General features: G+C 41.0%; 1 protein-coding gene across 11 annotated transcripts in view; it reads left to right on the forward strand.

Annotated features, from left to right (window-relative positions):
- CAPSL (calcyphosine like) overlaps positions 1 to 12,416 on the forward strand; it is a 28,122-nt gene extending 15,706 nt beyond the window's left edge. For 4 of the 11 annotated variants that reach the window (XM_027605182.2, XM_027605180.2, XM_027605185.2 and 1 more), the window contains 3 exons: positions 127 to 336; positions 4,893 to 4,928; positions 11,838 to 12,416. In XM_027605182.2, the coding sequence (XP_027460983.1) occupies positions 127 to 336; positions 4,893 to 4,928; positions 11,838 to 11,939 (348 nt within the window). In that variant the 3' untranslated portion in view covers positions 11,940 to 12,416. Of the gene's footprint in view, positions 1 to 126; positions 337 to 4,468; positions 4,854 to 4,892; positions 4,997 to 8,710; positions 10,843 to 10,872 lie in introns of those variants that run through there. The other 7 variants (XM_027605189.2, XM_027605188.2, XM_027605187.2 and 4 more) reach the window with 7 other exon arrangements.
- Positions 12,417 to 13,561: the final 1,145 nt, after the last annotated feature.

Consider the following 13,561-nt stretch of genomic DNA (forward strand, 5'->3'; position numbering starts at 1 on the left):
TTAACAAACAAACGTGCAGACCATTTCATGCAACCCTGAGAGGAAGTAGCTATTTCATGATGTATGGTACAAAACAAGCTCATTTACTTGTGTTGTCTGTGTGTGTGTTGTTTTCTATTTACCTAGCCTCCCATGTCTAGAGCCAGAAAAGAGGTAATTATGCAAGCTTTTAGGAAGTTAGACAAGACTGGAGACGGAGTTATAACAATTGAAGATCTTCGTGAGGTATATAACGCAAAACACCACCCTAAGTATCAGAATGGAGAATGGACCGAGGAACAAGTATTCAGGAAATTTCTGGATAACTTTGATTCACCCTATGACAAAGACGGATTGGTAAGTACAGGAGCTTAAGTGGAATTTCTTTTGTCAAATTTGTAATTGTAATTAGGAAATAGGTCCAAAGCCTTAAGAAATACGTATAACATATTCTTTATAAATAGAGGTAAAATATTTCCTCAGAGACTATCTAGAAAGTTGGGAGAGAACGTGATAAGATATATGTGTGTGCAATATATTGGTAAGGGATCCACATACAGCTAAACACCCATCGTCTGGAGAATGTGATATTTTGATTTAACACTCTGTTTCCTGGTTACCATACTTAGCCAGCCACATTCCAATGTACTAGACTACAACAAAGCCTATTGAACTTCAAAATGAAACCATAATTTAATTTTTTGGAATATGATTCACCAGGTGTTTCAGGAGGTGGCAGTGCTTTTCACACTCACACTCACAACATTGTCATCACATTTTGCTGTGTAGGAATGCCATTTAAGGGAGGCTTTCAGTGAAGGGAATGTCAGGGAACAGAATTTACTTTGACTTCCTCTATAGTGGGCTTTGAGATTAACTTGCATTTCGAAACTACAATGAACTTAAGAACAAAAGTCACAACCCCACCTCCATTAACTGGTATCTTCAAGTTACAAATGCATAGCTTGGTAGGGTAAGGCATTGTATCTCTGCGACTGTGTCCAGGCTGAGATGGCTTTTGTCAACAGCCGTGATTGGACTTTTGAACTTGGCCCCAGTTCAGCTGTTAAGTGTCTCAGAGGCTCTGATGATGGGGAAGGGAGTGTTCTCCTTGGCTGACAGTCAGAGCAGCAGAACCCTGGGGACGGTTCTTCCTTACTCCCCTGTGTCACACAGGTTGGAGTAGTGGGGCATTGGGCAGGAAGAAAAGATGGCAATGATATGGATAGGAAACAAGGCTTCCCCTCCCGAAGGGAATTTCCCCCAACTTTTCTATGAAACTTCATGGTAAGTCTTATTAGCAAGGGGTTAGGGGACTAGGAAGGCAAACTTTTATTTCCTTCCTGCTGACATTTTCCTGCTGGGGACGGAGAAATACCCTTCTTTTTAGTTGAGGTGATTACAGATGTGGATTAAAAGAAAGGGGGGGCTCTAGATTCTGTAGGGCAGCCTAATACTTAGGGACAGAAATAACAGAACTGAACCATATGTTTTCTTCCAACATTGCTGGCCTTTGATCTCTGAAATGGCAGTGGAAAAATAGTCAACTGCCATTTCCCCCAAGTTAGCCCACCTCTACATGCGATCCCAGGGTGTACTTGCCTTCTCTCTGCAGGTGGTTCCTTCTCCTCATTGCCAGGGGAAACCTCAGCTGCCCTTTGCTCTAACCCAAGTCAAAGTGGCCGGTTGTTATGATTCAGCTGATTTAAAGTTCCCACCCCTGTCCCTTTTGACATTTATTTTAACAAGCCATCTTAAGTTCTCAAATACTCATAAAGGTCACTGGGGTTTTTAGCAGTTACAGCATTTGCTATCACCTGAGTATCACAGACCCTGTATTAATACCCAGCTGACCATGCATGATCATCATCTGGGGGTATGTTTTAATAATGTACCTTGCGGGGTGCCCCCCGGAACTACAGAATCTGATTATTTTTAGGTGGAGATCAAGGATTTGCAATTTTAGTAAGTGCTCCAGATGACGCTTATTCACATTTATATTTGAGATCCTTGTCTCTAAAAGATTCAGAAGTGCCTCTTTCTAATTACTACATAAAATATGGACATGAACCTCATTGGCATAATTATGGATCCGGATCATTTATTGACTGCTTATCTACTGGGTATTGTGCTAAGGGTTTTACAGGGAGATCTCACCGAAAGACATAATGAAAATGTTTCTGAAAAGTGATGTGTGATTCAGACTTTTGTACATTGAATCATATTTCAAACGCGCAAGGAACTGTTGGGTGTAAAGAAACTCCATGGTAAATTCTTTTATAAACAGAAGAATTAGTTCTTAACTTATCTTTTCCAAATTGAGTTGTTTTACACATTAAGATTTCTTATGGTGAAGCATAGCTACGTTTGAAGCCAGTGCACTCATTTATGGTTAAAAAATATAACTGATATCCAAGTAAGACAGAATTTAAAATAAGGCAAGAAATTTAGTAGACTCCTCAACTAAGTATTATACTCAAATTTGTGAACTTTTAGTAGTCTGAGCTAAGCTCTCAAGTAGTCGTGAAGGCTCCTGGGGTTTACAGTAGTCATGCATTTTGACATAACGGATCCTGTACTAATAATCTCCACATCCTACCCTCAGAGCACCCTGTGCACCAGAAACCATGTGAATGGAGGTATGAAAGCAACCAAATAATGTATGAAGTGAACCTTTTTCACTCTGATTCTTTTTTTTTTTTTTAAGATTCATCTATTTATTTGAGAGAGAGAGAGAGAGAGAGGGAGAGAGAGCGTGTGAGCAGGGGGAGGGGCACAGGCAGAGGAGAGAGAGAATCTCAAGCAGACTCCCTGCTGAGCATGGAGCCCAAGGTAGGGCTCGATCTCATGATCCTGAGATCACGACCTGAGCCAAACTCAAGAGTCAGACGCTTAACCAACTGAACCACTCAGGCGCCACGCTCTCTCCTATTCTATCTCTAAACCCCACCCTGGTTGGGTGAAACTTTCACTTCTTATTTTTTTAGTATCTAGGTATGAAAAAGTTTTCATTTATATATGTTATTTTACAATTACAAATGTTTTTTAAAAAATCTCTCAGAAGCAGATTAGCCTTGAGAGAATATGGGTCTTGTTGTCTAGTCTATCTCATAGAAGATTTTTTTTTAGTAATTAAAATTATTTTAAATATATTACTGAGTGTATATAAATAACCTAAACTTATTTTATGATTTTTTTAAATCAGTCTTAAGCAGAGAAAAAGGTACTGTGTTCTGTATCATGACTCAAATATTTCCATTGCTCCCATGTGGGACCTTCTCCATTATATGATAAATATTCTATCACTAAGGGTGGCATAGTCAAGAGGCTGACCAAGGGCAGGGGTGTCCACTTTCTTACTTTTTACTAATGTCCAACAAAATAATTAAGTAGTCATTATTACCAAAAAGTGATTTACTAGGCTGAAGGCAACTTGGGGAAATCATGGGATTTGTGATTCAGGCTATCCTCAGTATAAGTTGAGTCTCAGGAAACAAGCAGACACCTCACTAGAATAACTGATGGCCTTTTCCGGAGTGATCAAATGTCTTAGCTCTGATGTCCAGTTTTATGTGACCTGACTCTCAGATGGGGTCTGATGCTAGGTAAAGGGGGGATGCAAAGGAGGATGTAATAAGTAAAGAGATTGAAGAAAGGAGAAATTGATGGTATTCTAATTTAGTAAAAGCTATGCACATATCTACTTCTACTTCTAGGCCACTGAAAAGCCCAGCTTAACTATTAGTTCAGTCCAATGACTTCCTTCCTTCTGCATTTACTCTTTTGGGGCTGTGTGAGGGGTAGGTACAGGGAGAGAAATATGGGTCCTGTGACTTTTTTTTCTCTGTTCACTTCTGATTGCAGCAAAAAAAGGTAAGTGATTTAATCAGCTCCTATGACTCTTAGAAGATATAGGTGGGCACTCTGTGGAAGAGGGGTTTTGAATTGTTTCTGGGTTTCAATTTTTGTGATGTTTTTTAATCCCTTGCGACACTTCAAATTGAGGACTCACTCGAGAACAATCCGTTTCTTAAACGGCCATCATTATTGTCTCCGTGTCCTCCCCTGTAAGCCAGGCTGTACTTGGGGCTAAACTGATTGGTTAGAGAGCTCAGCCAAACAGGAAGACAGTTCTTTCCCTGACTCACCCAGCCACGTCAGCCAGTATGGTTGGACTACAGTGTACATATTGCCTACACCTGGTCAAAAATAAGATTGACAACTATTGTTTCTTCTTTCTAAAATGAAAGTAATACAAAATTCTAGCCTAGGTAAACACATTAATTGATATTCCAAAGAGACCGTTATAGGCACAGGAGGGAGAGAGCACCCACCCTGGGTGAGGCAGGGAGGCATGGAGCAGCGGGTGCCTCTTTTTTTTTTTTTTTTTTTTTTTTACTCACTTTGTGCCTTGAAACCAGTAAGTTCTATCTTAAAAAAGCATGAAGCCATGGAGTACTTCACTAGAAATCTATTTCTTTATCCACAGGACAGAATCCCACTTTCTGAAAGGTGAAACGTTATTTGCCCTGACCCAGAACCTGAGGCGCTATTTCTGACGTGTCACAGAAAGCTCGTACTAACTACCGCTAAGAAACTTGTTTCTTATCTGAGTTTCAGTCGCACTTATCCAAACAGATGGGCTCCTGCTCTTAAAGAAAGGCGAGAACCTGTATCTCACTTTCCATTTAGGTTGGTCTGGAAATTTTTGACTTTCTACACATCTTCCCCTCTGTACCCCTCACGGTCATCCTCAACTTGACTGTTTCCTCTTGTCTGAGCTCTCTTCTTGATCTGTGTCACGAAAAAGCCTTGACCAAAGTTTCCCTCCCATTTACAGGTACTGGAGATGGGCCTCCATTGAAGTGGTGGGAAGCAAAGTTTTGTTTTTGTTTCTGACTTTTCCACTGCAGGTGACCCCCGAGGAGTTTATGAACTACTATGCAGGGGTGAGCGCATCCATTGACACCGATGTGTATTTCATTGTCATGATGAGAACTGCCTGGAAGCTCTAAATGTAGGACCCCGGGACCGGGGCCTTGGGTAAAGCCACGTGGCTCCAAATGATTAAACATCAGCCCCAGACCAGAATCACAGTTGATTTCGTGTTCACCCCAGCGTTTCTCTCGTGTCGACACACTGCATTTTCTAGGGCAGAAATGACAGTATGTACGTCACTTCTCTGAAGCTGTTTCCTTAGCTCTACTAGAGGAATTAAATAAAATAAGATTCAAAAAGCTACGAGAGCCCGGTCTGGGATGCATACACATGTCTAATAAACATAGGTACCTTCCTTGGCCATGAATAAAAGTTTGACTACTTTAATTACAATCCCCACCCACACACCCACAGTCTTTCTCCACTTCCTTTATAGATGGTCCATTTCTAGGTGGGAGAATTCACCTGTTTTTATAACTGACTTTAAATCTTTATAAGTGCTTCAGTTCCAAATTGGGGGCCTGGAAGAGAACCACACATTAGCCTCAATTTTTATACCTGAATCTTGAGTTTCTCTGCCAGTGGTTTAGGGAAGCCTCAGTTTGGTGAATAGATTTAGAATGACATTTTTGGGTCATCTAAAGTGTCTGTGGGAGGGGAGGCCATTTCCTTGAGCAGTAGGGCTAGGACCATCCGTGTGGTTAAAGTTTGAGGCTGTGCTGTGCTCTCAGATTTTATGTGGGACCTCTTGCCCTGTGAGTGGGCAGACCACATAAGCAAACCTGTGTCCAGCAGAATGTTCATCTTCCCCCTCCCCGCCATGGGCCTATAATGTTGATATTCCCACCAGTACAAGGGGGTGGGGCATGACATAGACAAGGATAGCAGGCGTACTCCAAAGAGGGTTTTCCATCTTGACACTTCATGGCCCAAAGTGTTCTCTTTCCAGCTCTAAGCTCTGGCTTCTTATTGTCAATGTGTGAGACTCTCCCCATGAAAGGCTTCCAAGCAAAGGCAGCCCCAGCTGCTAGCAAATAGATATTGAAAACACCACTGTCCCTCTGTGTGTTCTGTGTCTGGGGCCAGAGGTAAAAGCACAGTGACCAGCCCTTTGGATATGGTGTTGGAGATAATGACCACCTGCCTTATTACTCAAGGACAGTCCTTTTTGTCACCTCTGTCCCTGGCTGCATTCATCCCCTGCCTCGGGGACATGGATTGGTTAATAGTCCCCTTTAAGATCCCATGTATTGAAGTGGCTCTGGGCTTAGGGTCAACCAAACACAGTTGCTGTATTTTGTACCATTCACTTGTTTACTTTTTATCTCACCGAGTTGGAAGTGGAGATCAAGATACACATTGATTTAAAATTTGTGAAAGCAGGTGTTTCCAGATGAGAATCACAGCAATTTGTTGTTGTCAAGAAGCTGATCTCCCACTTACTCTGATGACAGGTTGGACAAGTGACCTTTTTCTTGAGGATGGGAGCATTCCCAAATCGTGGGAAGCTGTTTTTTCAGAAATTAATTGCACAAGTCTGGCTTTCCCCTGGCTTTATTATTTAGCCTTATATAGAGATTGGCAGGCCAAAAGATGCCAAGTGTTAAGAAGAAATATGTAGAAATGAGGTAGAAATCTAGAGGAGATTATGATGGAAGGTACAGGAAAAAAAGCCATGTTTTCTGCAACCTGCACCTTGCAGATTATGGCTAAGGAGAGGTCTCTGCTTTCCTAGCCATGATTTCAAGCTTACTGCTCTAGATAGATTTGTGTCTTTGATTTTGGGAATGACTCATGCCTCTGCTTAACTGGGACCATAGAGTTAGCATGTGATTCTGAACAAGGACTATGTTGTAGCTATCAGCTTCGTCTTACCCAGTCGTACTCTTGCTTCCTGTCTAATTGGGGCACAGCTATCAGATTTCAGATAACCTGTACCTCAGAGTGCATTTGGCCACATTCAGTTGTCTCCCCTCTGGCAGGTCAGGTTCTGGGCCCACAAGCGAGGTTTCCACCCAGGTCCTCTTGCGCCCCATAAACAAGTCTAACAACCTGACGGTTTAAGGATCACTCCACTCCTATTCTGAGTCTTCTAGCCAGTGATTTCTGGCCTAGTCAGGACTCACTCATTATTTAACTCTCGCTCCTTCTGGTAGCAGTGAGAGAAACAAAGAGTCATTTAAGAAAAAGCATTTGCTAACAACACTTTTCTGGATATATTTTCTGTTTATTTAACTTGCACAATTTAAATATTACTCCATTTGCAATTTAAAAAGCAAATACCGAGGTCAGAAGATAAAACACAATAAAATACCCCCAACGCTTAGGAGCACCTTATTTGTGGGGTCTGGACCCCAGGTAAGAAGTAACAAGCCAAAGAGAAGAGGATGTGAGCTTAGCAGCTTTTCATGAAACAGGACAGTGTATGTAAAAATTCGGAGAGTCAGGATTGGCCAGAAGAAGCCATCAATATCAGTACTGAATCTGAGTTCTAACTCCCCCCGCAAAGGCAAACCTAGGCAACAATGGAGGCCTGACCTTAACCAACTTCTTTAAGGGCTGGTTCCCATCCTGCCTGAATTCCATTCAGAGTGCAAGTGAGTGATCCCAGAGCATTGGTGTTGCAGCCTGAGGCAGAATTCTTCCAGCCCATCGGCACGGCTAATTTTCCTAGACATTCAAACCTTGATAAGATTTTGTCCCAGACCCAAATGGCACTCTGGAGGATGATGCCTGGCTCTTTGTGGTTTGGTGGCAGCATGGAGCAACACTTCATACTAAGAGCAGCTTCAAAGCTGAGAGCAGCTTTTTAAAGTAGAGCTGGGTCCCCACCAAGTAGGCTGTAGATTGGCTTTGTCACATTACAGTTTTAGGTTGAATACATCCCGTTGGTAAATATTTATTGAGTCACTCCTATGTGCCCTGTTCTACCCTAGGCTGTGGGGACAGAGGAAGGGGCTAGGGTAAATGCAAACCAAACCACTGGCTTTGAAACCAAACTAAAAGCCTCCAGTTAAGAGATCAGAGAGGAGGGGAAGCGTAGGCACTGAAGCCAGGATAGTTGGGGCCCTTTATATAGCAGTGTGCTGTAGGACCATGTAGTAAATTTAATGAATGTAGGCAATCTATCAAGACGCTGCCAGGAAAATACCCCTCTATTCTTGGAGGCAGATCATTGTGTCAGCCCTTCACTTCTCTTGGCCAGTGTGGATTGCCTCACTGAGCCATGAGAGTACAAGTAGGTAATGATTCAACCCTCTTTAGGCAACCTACAGATGCAATTTGTTCTGCTGATGTTTAATCAAGTGGAGAGATGAAATTAACCAAATATGTATTCTTGACTGGTGTGTGGGTGCCCTTCTGCTCCTTTATGAAATTCTACTAACACCCTCTGAATGGTATACCTTTTTGGATTTATGCACAGCACTCTGGGGCATAGAATGAAAACCCCCACAAATTCCAGTTTCTCAGATCAGTTAACAAACTTGCTTTCCTGGAAATTATAGGCTGTTCTTGTAAATTAAAAGCTTGTTGAAAGAAGCAACGAAGTTTTAAATTTTAGAAATGCTTATGATTAAAGGAAAAACAAAGGTGCCAAAAGACCTGATAGGTTGTCATATAATGTTATCTTCATATAATTGATCCTTTGGAAGCCAATGTTTCTAAGCGTAGTTCTACTCCAAGCTGCTGATGTGGAAGCTACATAACTTTGATAGAGACAACTAGTTTTTTCCTTGTCATAAAAAAAAAAACTCACTAAATGAATCCCCCAAAATTATGTCTTGTAAAACAGATGACGGGTGAAATCTGTTGAAAGAAACATAAACAAATGATTGATGGGGGTTCTGAGAACACTGCTGTGTGAGAAGAGTTCTTTTGCCACCTCAGTTGGTGCGGTGAGAAGCTTGTGGTGAAGCAGTTCTTCCTCTCTGAGAATAGCATGACCTTCTTGTTTTATTTTCACACCTGCTTCGCCAAAGCCAGTATCTTCCCTCAGCAAAATAGAGTGAAAGGTGCTCTTTAGGAGTGAACCCACCGAAAATATGAGCCATGGACCGGTAACAGGTTTTGATAATGGACCTTGCAAGAACCAGAAAGGTATATCGTATCAGGGAAAGAAAAATCTCAAAATGTACTGCCCTATTTTCTTTTGTTCTAGATTTCTTCTTACTCTTCATAAATGGAACTTATTTGTTTATGATTTCTCTGGAGTATGATACAAATTCTAATAGCCACTGAACACGGTTGACACGATTTCTGTTTCACTGAAGTTCTTGTGAGCACCATGAGTTTCCTGTTCCCACTCTTGCTCCCAACATGGAGACACATGGCACGTGGCTCAGATGTTTCATTCTGCATGAGACCTCATAATAAATTTAAGAGGGACCCTGTAACTTAGAGCTCAAGCACCTGAAATTTCGAAGCAACATCTGAGTATGTAGTTTGTAATTCTGTCATGAAAGACGAGCAACTTTTTCTTTATAAGCCTTAGCACTTGGCACTCAGACACTGGTATTGATTCTGGGAACATCTTGATCTTAAACTTGAAAGGTTTGAGTTGCTGGTCTCCTAGAAACACTCAGGCCACATGCAGAACTGATGACTGTCAGTGCTCTGAGAGAGACTTAGAACAGAAAAGGAACCTGTAATTGAGAGAAAATGACAGATGGCAGAGTAGTTTGCTCTTGCTGGGGTTATAGTGAGCCTCCGAGTGCTTCCACCTTGATGGGATAAAGTGCAGCACAAACGCAGGGCATTACCAAATGCCAGGCGTTACCTTCTGAAACCCAGATCATTCTTTTAGTTTCCAAGGGGACTGTGGAATAAACTCTGTTCCACAGGTTTCATCCTTAGTCATGCCTAAAATCTCATTTAGCAATATCATTCCACATCCATTTATTTAAGATTATCTTTGAAGCTGCACGGTAAATATAGGAAATCACCATTAATTTAAGCTTCTCTAATTGAGCTCACTTAGATAGGGTTTGAGTGAAAATTTACTTCTGTTTCATCTATATTAAAAAGAATGGCTTGTTAAGCAAGTCAGTATATAAAGATTATAAGAGCTGTGCCTGCCTATGTGCACATATGTTTTACAGGTACTTGGAGATACCTATTTGCACATAAATGTAATTAATATGCTAGTCATAAAAAGTTCCCACATATCTGAAAACGGCCCTAGATCAATTGTTCATTGGTAATACTTTATTTACCTAAGTGTGACATAAACTACTTGCTAGATAGTGAGGAGTTCCTATATGTAAATCTTATCCAGATAGTATCTTTAATAGAAATTGAAGCTGAAAAACAATGTTTTATAAAGCAGAATTTCCGTGACATTTATGATATAAATTTTCAAATATTCTGTTTAAAGAGCTATACATGCTTGTAGTGGTAAGCTATGTATGCATTGAAAGCAAGAATTTGTCATAATGGCAACAGTTAGGATATTGCTTCGAGGAACCAGAAATTGAGAAGATTTTGAGCTACAAGGTTAGATATGGTTTAATATCTAATACCAACTTTGTCAATTTATCACATTATCGTACTGTGCTTTGCCATTCACATGATTTTCTAATGTAATAGAATTTCTTCAACCGAAGGCTTGAAACATTAACAACTCTTGTACCAAAAGAATTCATCTAGCTTTTGTTTCTGTTTTAAAGTCTTTCCAAAATATTTTTCTTCTTAATAGCTAACATGTTACATATCATGCTTCTCTAAAAGGTTACTTCCCAGAGGGTGCTTTTGGATCATTTAAAAATGTTACTTGTGTGATATTTCAGTTGAAGGTGATGAAGTTTCTTCTTTGAAAATGATAAGGCCCTGTTCAAATTGTACTTGCTCATGTTTTTAAAAGGACAGAATGTAACTCCCCCCCCCCCCGCCCCCAGTTATTTTGACAGCCAAGAATGAGAGTTTGAAAATTTGATGTCAATATTCCTTCTCCTGCAGGGTTGAAGTGCTCCCGTCTAGCAAGCCAAGCAAGTTCTCACAATGCCCAGCCTCTGCGTGGTACCCCTAGGACTGTGGGGAGTAGAGTATATTCTGTGTGCTGGTATTAAGGAACAGGGGAGGTTAAGAGGGAAGAGAAAGGAATGGAACCTAGGGGCTGATTTCTGCTCTTTTAACTTAATTGCCCATTATAGGATGCACAGGGCCAATTATGAAACACTAACACACAACCTGACCAAAATGAGAAGTTTGCCTTCTAGCACCTCCTGTACGGCTAGTGCCTTGCATCCTGCTATTGAATCCCAGGCATTGCGGATTCCTGGGTGTCCAAGGATCCTGGGAAGTGCCCCATTCTCTAGTTCTATCCCTTATTGATGTGACTGGTCTGAGCTTTCTTTCTTTAAAGTGTTTTTTTATCTGTGTATTTATGCTATAAATTTTTCTATTCTAAAGTAATAATAATCATAAGTATAATCATACAAAGTATGCTCTAGAGTAGTGCTGTCCCCATAAGACCTTCTGTGATGATGGAAATGTTCTAGATCTGTGCTCTCCAAGATGTCAACCACTAGCCACATATGGCTACTGAGCAACTGAAATGTGGCTAGTGCAATCTGAGGAATTGAATTTTTCATTATGTTTAATTTTAACAAATTTAAATTTAAAAAGCCATATGTGATTAGTGGCTACTTGTATTGGATAGTACAGCTCTAAACATTTTTATCTTAATGCAAAAACTGATGGCCAGTGGGCAGGTGGGTCTTTAGCAGACCTTGCAAATGCCCCACCTCAGAGGAGAGAGGCAAGCCGGGTTCCCAGATCCCCAATTACCTGACTCTGCTTGATTGCCAGTGGCAAATCAGACTCCACAGAAAACATTTCAGGGAGAATGTAAAATGCTTTACTATGACTCACATATTTTGACACCATTTCCTTCTTTTTCCCCTGCCTTTTATCCCTTTCAGGTTTCAAAAGAAGAATTTTTGAACTATTACGCTGGTGTTAGTGCTTCTATTGACACCGATGCCTATTTCATTTTAATGATGAGAAAATCCTGGAGATTATGACTTTCTGTCTACTAATTCTTTTGGAAATTGGGGACTCTCAGAGAGTGGAATGACTTTGAAAGAAGTCCAATGCTATAGATTTTTGATAAGGTGTAAACTAAATTTTCTGAAAGATCTAGGATTTTAAAAGCAATAGATCTTCAGTCATTTTACTTAATGACCTGGAACATATTCATTGGCTTAAATGCCTGGGGATATATTTTTAAATCAGAAAGAAAGGAAGAACAGAAGGAAGGAAGGAAGCCATGAAGTGAGACTGGAAAGTGGTTCTTAGGTGAAATAATGTACCTCTTGTAACAGCTGTTTCTCTTATAGGGGTAAATGTAGATGTTTCCCCACATCTTTACTTATTCCCTGTCTTTGCAGTCTTTAGCAGGGGGTGATGATAAAAAGATTGAACATCTGACTTTGTAAAATTTCCTGAGCTTACTTATTTTAATGTGTCTCTTGGTGAATACAAATAAAATTTATTTTATTCTGAAATTTAATGGCCCTTTTTTTTCTATCATCATATTTTGATCTAGGGATTTAAAGTCAACAAATGCCCACACATGCATGAACAGGGGACATAAGTGATTCTGGTGACAAAAAGAAGGTGAGCTCAGTTGGCCCTCTTGGTAGAAGCCTAGGCTTTCATGGAGTGGGATCACTTCCTGGGCCAGCCTATCAGGACATAAAGCAGTACGCAGGGAAATCGACGTGCCTATGAGAAGCCTTGGAGCTTTAGGGTACACTAATGAGGAAGACTTCGAAACTGTTTTGGGAATTCATCTTTGGAACCTACTTTTAGGCTCCTCCACAGGGCAGATGATACAAGGTTTCCTGACCCATTTGTCTTCCTCTAATATTTACTTCCCAGGAAACAAAGGTGGCTGGAAGTTTACACATATAACCACAGGCCTTTATCTTGGAGAAGTGAGGTGGGAGAGGAGATGAAATGCAGGGTTTTTCAAACTTTAATGAGCCCCCAAATCGCTGGAAGATCTTGTTAAAATTTTAATTCTGATTCAGAAGGCTGGAGTGGGGTTTGAACTTTCGCCTTTCTAACAAGCTTCCCTGTGATGCTGATGCCTCTGGTCTTCAGGTAACAACACTTCAAGTAGCAGGGGATAGAGATACCAGCTTGTATATTTCCAGTGCTTTTAGTTTATTTGTCCATCTCTAGTTGACCATCATAATTTGTGATTTTTGATTGCTGGGCCTTCTTGGATCCTCTTGCCCTTAAAGTCCTGATAATATGAAGGAAGTACCAAGAAAATGTATGTGCCTCCCACGCATGTGTAGGAGAGAAATAACACTCCCAAGAGTGTGTGGAGGCATTCCAGCCTCAAGGATCTGAATGTGTCAGCGCACCGAGAGTAGGTCCATCTCTTAAGGCAGACCTACGCTGGGCAGGCTCATAGCAACTGATGCTAAAACTGGAATGCCAAGCCATTCATCTACTATGAAGAATGCAATTCTCACATCTGCTGAGGCCAGATCAGAGGACCTCCTCTGGGCTTGAGGATGAGAGAGAGTGGCAATTCAGCTCTCAGTTCAGTCACTGTTAGCAGTTTATTCTCAGAGGCTACTAAACAATGTAGAGGACATACACTTGGCATGTTAGGATAATGTTTGCTGTG

The sequence above is a fragment of the Zalophus californianus genome, chromosome 5 (assembly GCF_009762305.2).
Source record: "Zalophus californianus isolate mZalCal1 chromosome 5, mZalCal1.pri.v2, whole genome shotgun sequence".
Taxonomy (NCBI): Eukaryota; Metazoa; Chordata; class Mammalia; order Carnivora; family Otariidae; genus Zalophus; species Zalophus californianus.